At 41.7% G+C, this 14,587-nt stretch overlaps 1 protein-coding gene across 1 annotated transcript in view; it reads left to right on the top strand.

The window, feature by feature from the left end:
* Nucleotides 1-14,587, top strand: part of LOC118280302 (glycogen [starch] synthase) — a 35,753-nt gene that overhangs the window by 14,347 nt on the left and 6,819 nt on the right. Inside the window, exons 6-14 of the mRNA XM_050701893.1 lie at nucleotides 735-829; nucleotides 1,999-2,101; nucleotides 2,755-2,863; nucleotides 3,806-3,959; nucleotides 9,426-9,546; nucleotides 10,489-10,655; nucleotides 11,316-11,430; nucleotides 11,821-11,898; nucleotides 13,080-13,254. Of these exons, the coding sequence (XP_050557850.1) occupies nucleotides 735-829; nucleotides 1,999-2,101; nucleotides 2,755-2,863; nucleotides 3,806-3,959; nucleotides 9,426-9,546; nucleotides 10,489-10,655; nucleotides 11,316-11,430; nucleotides 11,821-11,898; nucleotides 13,080-13,254 (1,117 nt within the window). The remainder of the gene's footprint in view (nucleotides 1-734; nucleotides 830-1,998; nucleotides 2,102-2,754; nucleotides 2,864-3,805; nucleotides 3,960-9,425; nucleotides 9,547-10,488; nucleotides 10,656-11,315; nucleotides 11,431-11,820; nucleotides 11,899-13,079; nucleotides 13,255-14,587) is intronic.

The raw sequence follows: 14,587 nt of genomic DNA, 5'->3' as shown, positions 1-14,587 counted from the left end.
GAAATTTTGCTAGTTTCGTAAATTAACTAGGTTATCAAATCAATGAATGAAAGTATGAATTGTTTTGAATATGTACAATAAAGTTATTGTATTGAAATGTCGAAATAATTTATTTTTCACTAAGGAAACTACTTAATTTGCGTTTCATTGTCTCTGCCTACTCTCATGGAAGACAGGCGTGAGGTTATGTATTTTTTTTTAAATGGGACAAGCCCGCTGCAACTCCTGTGCACCAGGATCTACAGTAGATACAACCATGAAAACACCGGAACACTGAAGTCCAACGTCCCAGGGACATGAATAACTGTCTTGGTTCCCGCAACGAAATAAATCAGAAGATATTATTAGAGGAGAAGAAAAAAAACATGATAAAATGATAAATGATATTTATATCTGTAAATAGGTTATAAAATAACACTTTTACACGTCAATATTTCAAATAGCTAGATGAGGCCGGCATTTCCTATTCGTAAAAGGTTATGTATGTATGAAAAACATTTTTTTTTTTATATTAAATGGGCCGACGTTTGGCCGCTATCTCACCTGATGGTAAGTGATGATGCGGCCTACGGTGGAGCACGTCTGCCCATAAGCAACCTATTCACTCGGGCTTTGAAGACACCCAGGTTGTACCCATCAGGAAACACAGACTCCGGCAAGGAGTTCCACTCCCTAGCTGTTCGCACAAGGAAGCTTGAACATTCATTTTACTATGTATGTATTTGTTTGCACAGTTCCGTAAAGCAGCGGAGGGGTACAGCGACACTCCCCCCCGTGTGGTCGCCCATTTCCACGAGTGGCAGGCTGGAGTCGGGCTCATAATGCTCAGGTACCAACTCATCATCATCACCATCATCTAACATTACATATACAAAGTGTAACAAAATACCCATATACATCAAGAAGCCCTGAAGAATACAGGTTGAATAGAATCTCTACACAAAGCTTCAGCTCAAAATACGTTTTAAAAAAAATTACCACCAAATACTTGGTGTCGCATGGTTCTTGATTTTAAATCATACAAACGTGTCACAACACTACAGGGATCACTCGCTAATTTTTTTTCTGACAATCGATTACGAAACATTTCTTCTGACAATCTGATCACCTAGTACCTGTATCTACCTAATTTTGATTCGCGAGCCGGCGCGATTTGAAAAATTCATAACTTGGAACGTCAGTGAAAACATGAGTTAAAAATATTCCCATGTCGTTTGTTATCTAGAAACCGTGCACTTGATATGTATAACCCCTATTTGTTACACGTTGTAAACTACTATTAAGTTTATACTAAGTCCTAGGTTAAGTAAATGTAGTCTAGGATAAGTTAGTGATCACGCAATATTTTAAATCGATTTATACTTCGAAAGTATTTGTTTCCGTAAGAAAATAAAAAATACATGTCTACCATCATCCAATGACAGTCTACTGCTGGACTATGAGGCTTTTTTACATTGAAAAATTAGTCATCTATTTTTTGAGGGGGGATCATCCAATTATTTCTCTGGCCTTGGGTGAGGCATGAGGGGGTGTCAGACGCTTACTGATTAAACACCAACACGTTTCTACCTGTTAGAGTTTATGACTACTTGCGTAACTCTTCGAGGATGCTCAACTGGTTTCAAGATATGACCGGGGCTCATAAAATCAATTCGTATGCGTTGCAAAATATGTAATTCAGTTCCTGTAACAGTGTATGTGGGTTTTGTTTTTGAAAGAGAAAATCATCCAATGACTTCCCCCCCTTTGGGTGAGGGCGAGGGCGAGAGGGAGTGTCAGACTCTTACTGACTAAAAATCACCCCGTTCCTACTCCTGCTTTGAGACTGAGCCCCAGTAACCTGTTACGTTGTCCGCAGCTCCGGAAAGTTTGTGACAACTGGTTTCAAGATATGACCAGGGCTCATAAACGCAAAATAATTCAGTTTCTTATGTGGGCTAGCTGTATATTTTATTAAATCTATTTAATAATAAAATAATTGATATTGTTTGCTTACAGAGCTCGACACGTAGACGTAGCGACGGTGTTCACAACGCACGCCACTCTCCTCGGACGATATCTGTGTGCTGGCAACACTGACTTCTACAATAATCTTGATAAGGTAACACTCGAGTTTTAATAACTTTTTAAACACAACAACACAACGTCACGGCTTTTTATCCCCGAAGCGGTAGGCAGAGGTGCACATTATGGCACGTAATGCCGCTATACAATGTACACCCACTTTTCACAATTTATTTGTGTTATAAGTCCCATGTAATAGGGGGTGAGCCTATTCCCATATACTGGGCACAATTCCAGACTCCGTGCTGCCGGGAATGATTCCCACCTTGTTCAATAGCAATAACTGCTATTCATTTGACTTGCACCAACCGTGCGGTGCTGAGCAACCGGCTCCCGCGCAAAGTATAGTGGGTTCGATTCCCGCACGGAACAAGTCTTTGTATGATCCATAAATTGTTGTTCCGGGTTTGAGTGTCATAGGTATGTAAACTTGTATATTTGCATTTGCACCCACGACACAGGAGAAAATCCTAGTGTGGGGCAACGTAAAAAAAAATCAAAAAAATATTTACCAATATGTATTATAAATACGAATGTTTGTGAGTTTGTGTGTAGGTTTGTTACTCAATCACGTCAAAATGGCTGAAGGAATAGGGATGAAATTTGGAACAGGTGTAGATTATGGTCTGGAATAACACATAGGACACATTTAGCTATCTGTCTAAATAAATAAACACTTGTTTGCTCTAGTTCTCAGTGGACGAGGAGGCGGGCAAGCGTCAGATCTACCACCGCTACTGCATGGAGCGCGCCGCCGCACACATGACGCATATATTCACCACCGTCTCTGACATTACTGGTGAGTACACATAATCACCAAGTTTAATACTCATATAGGTGACTGGTAATTAGTGAACGATATTTAAACACGTGATTGTACTCATGATTACAAACAACTTTCCCAAAGAAACTTTTTTGTACACGTTAGTTTTATTTTTATCGCAATAACAAAACAACAAAATTTAAACCACATATTTGTTATCATCTTGGCTGGCAATATAAGAAAAATTAGCGAAATAGGCCCTGTAGTTCAGCCAAAAAGTGGATTATTCTCTTTGAGCTAATTTGAATAATTTACAAATACGGCATTGTAACAGCCACTCGGCGTGTTATGTAGGTTGTCCTACATGAAATATAAGTCCGAAGTCATTCACATCTATTTAGGCTGTAAGCTTTATAACCGATAATCTATAATATAAAAATAAGTCGGGTTTTCCTTCCTGACGCTATAACTCCAGAACGCACGAACCGATTTCCACGGTTTTACATTCGTTGGAAAGGTCTCGGGCTCCGTGAGGTTTATAGCAAAGAAAATTCTGGAAAAATTCAAGAGAAAAGCAGGAAAACAAGGAAAATCATTGGTGGCGAAACGGAATTCGCCGGGTTTGCTAGTATTATATAAATTTTGTTTTTGAACACGCACCGGTAAGGGAGCAAACGTATCAACTGATGGTAAGCAATCGCCGTCACCCATGGACACTTGAAATACCAGAGGCATTACAAGTGCGTTGCTGGCTTTTTGGGGGTTAGGAATTTAAGGGTTGTTGGGGGATCGGGGATTGGGAAGATTAGAAAGGGGGAATTGCGCCTCCGGTAAGCTCACTCATACAACGCAAGATTTGTTTCACGTCAGTTTTGAGGCGTGGTATCACTCCGGTCGAGCCGGCCCTTTCGTGCCGAAGAATGGCTCTCCCACACTTAGGTGTTAATTGTAAAATGCTACATAACATATATTTTTCAGGCTACGAAGCTGAACATCTACTGAAACGTAAAGCCGACATAATAACGCCAAACGGTTTGAACGTGAAGAAGTTCTCCGCTCTACACGAGTTCCAGAATTTGCACGCACTCGCCAAAGATAAAATCAATGAATTCGCTAGAGGACACTTTTATGGGTAAGTCATACTCATTTTTATTATAACTATCGTGAGACATATTGAATTAAGTAAAAATCACGGTTTACTCACGTAAATTGCAGACTGCACGGTTGGCGTGCCGGGCAACTGGCTGCCGTGCAACGTGTAGCGGGTTCGATTCCTGCACGGTGTAACTAATTGTTTGATCCACAAACTCTTGTTTCGGGTCTGGGTGTCATGTGAATGTGAAACTGTATGATTGTAAACGCACCCACGACACAGGAGAAAATCTGAGTGTGGGGCAACGTTATTTTTAAAAAGAAATATTAATGGAGAAAAGCTCTACTAGTTTCGAGTCACAGAGAGCTTACTGTAGTCTCGGGGACGTCGCCGCGTCTGCGCACGCTGCTCATGGTGAAAAGACCCGCTCTTATTTTTTTATTTATTTATTTAACTTTTTGCAACTAATCGTACAATGGTGGGCTTAATGCCATAGGCATTCTTGCTAGCCAACCTTTAGGTGATGCAGTGAGAATGTGGTCGGTGCAACAAAGTGATAAGAAAGAATCAAATGACAAATTATATACTATCATGAGATATATATAATATAATACAATATATATAATATACTACAATATATATAATATAAACCTATATACAATATATATATATATAATATATATACACAATATATACATACTAGATGGTTTATGAAGATTCTGCCAACTTTCCCTCCATGATCCACCGACGAACACTAGCCTTGAATGCCTGCTTACTGGTAGATTTCCTGATTTCCAAGGGCAGCTTGTTCCAAAGAAGGATAGATTGGATGTGAAATGAGGAGTGAACAGTATCGGAACTGTGGGAAGGACAGTGAAGAAAGAGATTGTGTGAAGAGCGAAGATTTTTGGAGTGTCCCAAAAAGCGGTATTGAAAGTATGGAGTTAGGTAAGAGGGAGGACTAGGAGAATGAAGGATAGAGAAAAGAGTTGTTAAGGCACGGAGAGCTCTTCTCTGTCGGATGGGCATCCATTTCAACTCGGCCCGATGCCCAGAAACATGATCGTACTTGCGCAGGTTAAAGACAAATCTAATGCAATTGTTGATAAGACGATCAAGCTTGTTGAGCAGGTCCGAGCTGAGATCGTAATAGCACACGTCACCATAGTCGATTATGGGGAAGATGAGGGACTGCACAAGCATTGCCTTGGTCGTGGGTGGAAGGAAGTTTCTGAGCCGGTTTAAATTACGCAAGGCACCAGTTACCCTTTGGCTGACACTGGAGACCTGAGTCCGCCAGCTCAGCGTTGCATCGAGATGCAGGCCGAGATTCTTCGCATCAGGGCCAATAGGGATAACCGTGCCACCAAGTGTTATGGGGGGAAGATGTGCGACTACCACCCTGCTCATCATACGTGAGCCACCAATTATAATGGCCTGGCATTTCGCAGGGTTTACTGCCACACCAAACCGGTCAGACCATCTGCTCACTGCTTCCAAATCCTTATTAATGTTGTCAATAGCTATCGACAGGTCTTCCGGCCGAGCTCGAGTGTAAATCTGAAGGTCATCGGCGTAGAGATGATACGCACACTGAAGGTTATGAGTGATGAAGTTTATGAAAATAGAAAACAGTAATGGTGAAAGTATACCGCCTTGTGGGACACCAGCGGCAAGCGCACACCAATTCGACAGCGTCTCCTCGTTGCGAACAGCCTGCTGGCGCCCACGAAGATAAGACTGGAACCAATCCAGTGCCCCAGGCGACACCATAAGATAGGACAGGATGGATTCAAGGATGTCGTGACTGACGGCATTAAAGGCATTGGAGAAGTCTATCAATACCATGATGGTAACTTTGGTCTCACCTATCCCCTCTCTAATGTCGCCAGTCACTTTGAGAAGTGCTGTAGCCGTACTGTGCCCAGGTCTGAATCCAGACTGCAAGGGGCTTAAGAGGTTGTGACGGGCTATAAAACTTGAAAACTGCTTATGGACACAGGCTTCCAGCACTTTAGAGAGGAATGGAAGGATTGAAATAGGACGGAAGTGTGAAGGGAGAGAGGGATTTGTGATTTTAGGAAGAGGACGGACGTACGCATTACGCCACAGGGAAGGGAACTGTCCTGAGAACAAGGAAAAGTTGATAATGTGGGTAATCGATGGAAGGATATAATCAAGGATCGGGATAATCATACTACGACCTATGTCGTCAAAGCCAACGGCCCTGGATTTTATTGAAAGGATAATCTTTTTGATATCGCCCGAAGCAACCGGAGAAAAACTAAAGGAATCTATATTCCTACGCGGAAGGCCAGCGATGAAGTCTACCGTCTGACGAATGGTCTGACGATCCAAATTAGAAGTGGTGGTGAAATGACGATTGATATCGTCCAGACCAATCGTGTTAGGCAGCTCCACATGGCCTTGTTTACCGATACCCAGAGTTCCAAGGAATTTCCAGATATCGGCCGCGGAGCTAGAAGTGATATTTTCGAGAATGTGTCGGCGTTTAGCATTACGTATCATCTGATTACATCGATTCCTAGCCGACTTGTACAGCACCCAATTATCCTCCGACCGATCCCGCTTATATTTCCTGAAGGCTCGATTTCTTCGCCTCATGGCCATACGCACACCTTTCGACATCCATGGAGCCGGTGGACGCTTAACTTTTATTGATTTGACTGGAGCATGGATATCATATAAGGTTTTTACCAGATTGTTGAACACAGACACCTTATCATCGACCGAGGAAGCACCGGATACCTGTGACTCCCACTCGAGCTCGGCGGCATCCCTACACAGTCCGTCGACATCCATTTTTGCAAAACAACGCATGCGCAGCACCCTAGGGATAGGTTTAGGAGGCTTAAGGCGATAGGACAAATGGATTAGGTCATGACGGGAAAAGCAAGGGGCTGGACATTGGCCATGAGAGGAGACGTGAGTAGGACTTGAGGTTAGGGCCAAGTCAAGCCATGTATCCTCACCTCCAGTGCTGCTGTGAGTTGCTTGAAGTGGCAAGACATGGAGACCGACAGACTCAATAATGTTTCGTAGTTTACGGGAACGGAGGGTAGTGTGCAAAAGGTTTGTGTTAAAATCACCCATGATGACGTGATGCTCATACTCAGATCCAATGGACTCCAGAACCAACTCGAGATCAGAGAAATAGTCCACTGCAGGAGGACAGTAGACCACTCCAATGAGAGCCCTAACTCCGTTTATACAAACTTCAAGAAAGATATACTCAGCTGATGCTGAGTAACCCGGAGGTGATGCAGCTAGAATTTTGTAAGGAAAATTACTACGAAGATAAACAGCCACGCCGCCTCCCCCCCTTCCCAGTCTATCGTTTCTAATCAATATGAAGCCTGGAAGGGAGTAGCTAGTGGAAGGGAGGTGAGGTTTAAGCCAGCTCTCGGAAACCAGGACTGCGTGTACGTTGACATCAGTGAATGCCTCATACAGGTCACTATAGTGACTTGGCACACTCTGGGCATTAATATGGCAGACATTCAACAAATGTTTATTTGAGTGATCGAAAGTAATTCGTAGGTGCTCGCCGAGTGTGTCAGTACAAGAGGAGAAACTTGTATTCGAAAGGTCTGTGGAATTGTTAGCAGAAAGAAAAGAATCTTCATCTGAATGCATTAAAAATAATATATGTATATATATAATAGATCAAGTGTATAAAAATATATATAAATAATGTAAACAGAAATTTGTAAAATTATAAATATAGTTTTAAATGGTGCAGTATCCAACTAACGGTACATCTCTGCACCACCCGCCAGCAGCACTAGATAAAAGAAAAACATCGAACACACACAAACATCATGAAAACAAATCAAAAATTAATGGTCAATGAGGAAAATATTAAAATAAGGAAAAAGAAAAAAAATTTAAAAGAAATATAGTAAGCGCATCACAATTATTGCGTGCAACAAAACGTAACAAAGTGACAGTCATGAGTTGACTTCAAATGAATTATGACATGATGACATATTTGACAGTGAGTTTATATAAATTAATTAATGTTGACTAACCCTCGGATGTTTATTATTTATTTAGTTACAATTACCTGTTTAAGTGTCTTGTTTTATTAGACAGGTGAAGGTGATTTAATAAAATGAAACTATCTACACAATTATTTGAAAGAGGGTTAGTGAAACGAGACAAAGAGAAATGGGTTAACAAAGTTATTGATGGAGTGTGAAAACTATTGATTACATACCAATGTGTGATGATCCGTAATGTTAATAGGGTTAGTACTCACTGCACGAATTATAGAAGTGTTAGTACTGAATATTAGTAACACAAAATTTTAACTTTACTATTTGTTGGAGGGTTTACGAGACGCAAGTTTTGTTTCACTGGACACTTTGGGAAATTTCATCAGCAATGAACCGAGCTCCTCCTGGGTTGTAATTTTGTGCCGGCCGCCGTCTGAGGTCCTGATGACGATAACTCCCTCTTGTGTCCAGCAAGACCGCATTCCAAAATGCAGCCGTGCATTACTGAACACAGACTGTCTAGTCTTGGTCAGGAACTCTTTAATGGCAATTGAAGAGCCCTTGAGTCCCGGCTTAGCCCTCCACACAGCAGACTTTACTTCGGATTTCGAGAACCTCACCAGGATCGGCCTATTACGGCCCTCACTAGCTGCTCCGAGTCGATGACACTGTGTAATATCGTCCACTGTGATATCCTTCAAAGCTAATTTTGTGTGAAGAGTGTCCATAATCATAGTCTTACAGTCTTCCTTGTCCGTTTCAGGAAATCCTGTGCAAATGAGTGCTTTGCGTCGACTTCTCATGTCAAGCACATCAGCTATTCTGGAGAATTCCTGAATTTGTTTCCGCAGGAGACCCAGCATGCCAAATACTAGTTTCCGGAAACAGTGAAACTCATCCGCCAGCTTGGCAATTGTGTTAGGTTTAGCCAAGCCAGTAGACTGGAACTGAGCCTCCATTTCCCTGAACTTGCCCTGGACAAGCTCCTCCAGGCTCTTCTGACCGGCTTCCAAGTTCTTCTGGCCGGCTTGGACAGCAGCTAGTTCGGATTGAGACATGATGCTTTGCAGTGCTTCAAGATTCGGATATGTTTAGTGCAAGTGACTGGCAGGTGGTGAAGCAATAGTGCTAGTGCTACATAAACGTTAACACAGATGTTGGATGCTATTTACAAGTGTTTACTTCACTGGGATTTTAATTAACTTAATATAATTATTTAATAAATATTAAATTCTAGGAGCTAAGTAAAAACGCGTCTTAACTGTTTCACACCTACCGCCGAAAAAAAAGCTCTCATATTTGTCCCGGGAATACAAACCAGGCTTTGGCAGAAGCTAGTTTAATATTATTAAAGAGATATAATTATAAATTACCTAGAGGACAATAAAATTAATGCAGTCTGGAGCTGACCAGTCCCAGTTGACGGCACCTGTTCACGAACATCTAAGTCTCTAAAATAACATTACTATTAAATGATTGTCCACAGTCACTTCAACTTTGATTTGGACAAGACGCTGTATTTCTTCATCGCCGGTCGCTACGAGTTCGGTAACAAGGGAGCTGATATCTTCATCGAGGCTTTGGCTAGACTCAATCATTACTTAAAGGTAAGTTACACAACGCATCGTCACGCTTTTTTTGGGGTAGGCAGAGCCTTTTCTACATTGAAATATTTGCCGTTATATACCATACTTTTCTTTTTGGGGGGGGGGGATCTTCTTATGATTTCTCTCGCCTTGGGCGAGGCGAGAGGGAGTGTCAGGCTCGCAAGTGCCGTAAAGTAGCTATGCTCAGCTCGATTATGCAGGGGAAGCCATCCATCCATATCTTTTTATCCCTGAAGAGGTAGGCAGAGGTGTACATTATGGCACGTAATGCCGCTATACAATGTACAACCCACTTTTCATCATTTGTGTTATAAGTCCATTGTAATAGGGGCTGAGCCTATTGCCATATACAGCTGAGAAATTTCCGAAAATCCGAAAAAACCCAGTTATACTTGTCCGACTCGGGAATCGAATCAAAAAAAGGCGCTTGTCCCGCAGTGGTCACTGTTATGCAAGTAAATTCTTGAAAGTTAATGTGCATTTTGTGCCCATAATTGGTTTATTCTTAACTAACTTTATCATTAAGATAATTCGATTTTTATGCGAATTTATCATTGCTCCGTTTCTAGTTAAAATACCAAACTTCACCCTATCCTTTCCAATTTGCGTGCCGCGCGCCTCAAAGAGCCAGACCACCACAGATGGGGCCCAGTAGGGCTGATGCCTGATCCGGAGCTACGGACTACCTAGCGGGTTTACCGGGGCTCTGGCTCGAAAAGAAGGAGTAGGAACGGGGTGGTTTTTAGTCAGTAAGAGTCTGACACTCCCTCTCGCCTCGCCCAAGGCGGGAGAAGTCATTGGATGATTTTCCACCCTCAAAAAAAAAAAAAAACCTCGTCAATCAGTTACGTGAGTAAGCCTAATGAAGAAGCCTAAGTAAGAATAATAATTAATTTAGTACGTCTCACGAAAGTTATAATAAAAAATATAATTTGTTTCCAGTCATCAGGCTCCGACATGACAGTGGTAGCGTTCATGATCTTCCCTGCGAAGACGAATAACTTCAACGTGGAGAGTCTGCGAGGCCACGCCGTCACCAAGGCTCTGAGAGACACCATCAACGACATACAACAGAAGATCGGCAAGAGGATGTATGATATATGTTTGAGGTAAGATTTTTGCAATGTCTAGATGGCGGTGGTGTCGTTAATTGGCTTTAGGGTGAGATTCAAAGTCAAGTTAAACGATTTATTTCAATTAATCCTAAATTATGCATTGGGATAATTGGGCCTCCGGTAACTTCACTCACACAACGCAAGCGTTGTTTCACGTCGGTTTTCTGTAAGGCCGTGGTATCACTCCGGTCGAGCCGGCCCATTCGTGCCGAAGCATGGCTCTCCCACACTTACTCATATTGAAGACTAGCTATTTTCGCGCGGTTTCACCCGCTCTGCTCGGCTTCTATTGGTCATAGCCTTCCTACACAAAAATAATTATTCAATTCAGACCAGTAGTTCCTGAGATTAGCGCGTTCAAACAAACAAACAAACAAACAAACTCTTCAGCTTTATAATCTAATATGTATATAAAATTCTCGTGTCACAGTTTTCGTTGCCATACTCCTCCGAAACGGCTTGACCGATTTTGATGAATTTTTTTGTCCGGGTAAGCACCCGTTATCTATGAGAACACTATCTATTTTTATCCCCCTAAATGTCAGGGGTAGTACAACCCCAATTTTTTTTATTTTCCGCGGACGAAGTCGCGGGCAGAAGCTAGTATTAGTATAGATATCATCACCCCTCACTAAATGAGCCTGTGTATTACAGCGGGCACCTCCCCGACGCGTCCGACCTGCTGCACAAAGAAGACACGGTGCGCCTCAAGCGCTGTATATACAGCTTGCAGCGAGACGGACTGCCTCCCATCACTACGCATAATGTTGTACGTATTTATTTATTTGTAAAGAGATACATTTAAAGTTGTATATAGTAGTATGTCGTAGTGTATACGGAGCTGCGGAGTACCTAGCGGGTTTACCGGGGCTCCGGCTTGAAAAGCAGGAGTAAGAACGGGGTGGTTTTTAGTCAGTAAGAGTCTGCAACACTCTCCCGTCTCGAGGCTGACGCTAAATTCCGACAAAATAAATAATTATTTATGACATTCTACGATTCATATTATTGTTTAGAAGAAATTATTTTCTATATTAAAAAAAAGAACTTTGTATTTGCTAAGTTTAACTCTATGTTTGGATAGTACTACTGATGGCAAGTCATTCTGCCGTGAGCAAAACGTTAAAATTCTACGGTGTATAATATAAATTATCTTGTCCAGGTGGATGACTGGAGCGATCCTGTACTGAATTCTATCAGGAGATGTGAACTCTTCAACACGGTCAACGATAAAGTTAAGGTAAGACAAATCATATTTTACAAAATGATATAATGTTTTATATTTTACAAAATATGATTTTATGTTTTACGAATATACAACCTGATTTTTTTTATCACCTGCCAATTTTTTCTTAGAGTTAGGTATCATTCAACCAGTTAGGTACCATTTAAAAAAAAAAACTTTTCACAAAATGCTTTTCTTTTTGTACTGCCCCTTTGAAGAAAGACGGTTAAAAAGACATTAAAATGGTCAAATTGACTTTGTTCGTTTCTTATTTAATACCGACGCGACTTCCGAAATAAAAGTTGTTTTGACCATTTTAGAATGTTTGTTTGAATGATACCAAACTCTCTGAAAAAAATGGCTGATAATAAAAAAATCAGGCTGAATAGGGTGACTGGTAATTAGTGAACGATATTTAAACACGTGATTGTACTCATGATTACAAACAACTTTCCCAAAGTAACTTTTTTTGTATAGTCATTAGTTTTATTTTTATCACAATAACAAAACAACAAAATATTGCTTTCGCATGATCAGCTGTTAGCAGCGAGGCGCCCGCGCCCACGTTATCGGAAGACTAGTAGGTATTTTGGAACTTTACGCGTGCTAATGCAATTTTGTTATTGTGATAAAAATAAAACTAATGAGCATACAAAGAAAGTTTCTTCGGGAAAGTTGTTTGTAATCATGAGTACAATCACGTGTTTAAATATCGTTCACTAATTATGAACAACTGTTAGCAGCGAGGTACCCGCGTCGTACTAAGACTAGTAGGTATTTTGGAACTTTACGCGCGCGTGCTAATGACTGCACGGTTGATGCGGTAGCTGGGTAACCGGCTGCCGCGCAAAGTATAGCGGGTTCGACTCAACTCTTTGTGTGATCCACAAATTGTTACTCCGGGTCTGAGTGTCATGTGTATGTGAACTTGTATGTTTTAAACGCACCCTCGATACAGAAGACAATCCTAGTGTGGGGCAACGTTCTTTAAAGGTGCTTCCACACAGCAGTTATATAACGTTATAAACAAAAATGTGTAACAATATAACATTTGCAATAGCGTGTAACTTACTACAATTACTAAAATTACTGTTATAATTTGTTTAAACACAAATGTTAAATCAGTCTCTAACGTTTAGACAAAAAGCACCTTTAAACAAATAAAAAAACAAAATATTTTTTGTATTTCTTCTCAGGTTATCTTCCATCCAGAGTTCTTGACATCAACGAACCCGTTGTTTGGGCTGGACTACGAGGAGTTTGTGAGGGGGTGCCATCTCGGAGTCTTCCCCTCTTACTACGAACCCTGGGGGTACACGCCGGCTGAATGTACTGTCATGGGAATACCCAGTATTACTACTAATTTGTCAGGTAATATTAAGTTTTATGGTATTAATATAACTTTCGTGAGACATACTAAATTAATTATTATGTTATCGGCTTACTCACGTAACTGTTTGACGAGGAACTCGACTAGTTTCAAGCCTCAGAGGCTCATATTCGTGAGCAACGTTCCACGACACACGACGATATGAGTCTATAGCATGGCTTGAAAATAGTCGAGTTCCTCGTCAAATTGTTACGCGTGTAAGCCGATAACTATAATTAATGAGTTTTATAGTTTCGACTCTTACCAACTCTTACCGACTCTTACCAACTCTTACCGACTCTTACCGACTCTTACCCACTCTTATCTACTCTTATCGACTCTTACCGACTCTTACCCACTCTTATCTACTCTTATCGACTCTTACCAACTCTTACCGACTCTTACCAACTCTTACCATTCTTACTGTCTCTTACTGACTCTTACCGACTCTTACCGACTCTTACCAATTCTTACCGACTCTTACCGATTCTTATTCCTATTATATTATATACCGATTCAAGCAGTTATTTATTTATTTTTTATTTGAAAAATTAAATTAAAGATTATTTTTTATTTGTATAGAAGCATTATTTCAAAATTGTAAGTGTATTTAGGGAACAGAGAGTAAAGTTCCCTAAGAAAAGGAGGATCCTCCGACCAGGCGAGGTGATCAGCCTGGCGGGCTTTCTGCCCCTGTTGTACGTTGGGATTTTCTATCCGTGTTAATTCGCATGCAAACTTCATATGTGCGATGCAGGATATTTGTGACGTCATCCGTTGATTTGCTCGTCGATAGTCTATGTGCGACTTCTGTCATCTGTCATCTGTCACTTGTTACTTGTCAATGTGTCGCCACATCACTCCCCCCCAAGACCGGAGGTCGATCCTGTTGAGACGGCTGTCGATGCTTGAGATGAGCGGTGCCAGAACCAGTGTAGAATGTCCCTAGTTCCAGTGAGTCGGAACTGTGCCGCTGAATGCCCAGTGAGTCGGGTGAGCGGTGCAGGGTGATACTCCAGTGAGTCGGAGTAGTGAAGCTCGCAGTGTCCCACGGTGAGTCGGGGAATTGATGCTGCGAGGGTAGGTGCGTAGTGGCTGGCGTCTGCGTTGACGGGAGGAAGATGTCCTCAGACCGTGTGCAGAGTGCTGTGCCTAGACGCTGATGAGGCCGTAGGGAAGAACCAGGCTGCATATCTTCGATGTAGCGTGTGGTGGTCCCTGATGAGGCCGAGGATGCTGGTTGGCTGCGACTTGATTACCGCTCAGCGGAGAAGTGACGGGTGAGGGGGATGGCGATGAGGATGACGGTGCTGATCTGCTCCGTGAAGGTTGGTT

Source organism: Spodoptera frugiperda, chromosome 21 (assembly GCF_023101765.2).
Source record: "Spodoptera frugiperda isolate SF20-4 chromosome 21, AGI-APGP_CSIRO_Sfru_2.0, whole genome shotgun sequence".
NCBI classification, from domain to species: domain Eukaryota; kingdom Metazoa; phylum Arthropoda; class Insecta; order Lepidoptera; family Noctuidae; genus Spodoptera; species Spodoptera frugiperda.
Note: the sequence above shows the minus strand (reverse complement) of the source record. Positions and strands in the feature narration are given on the sequence as shown.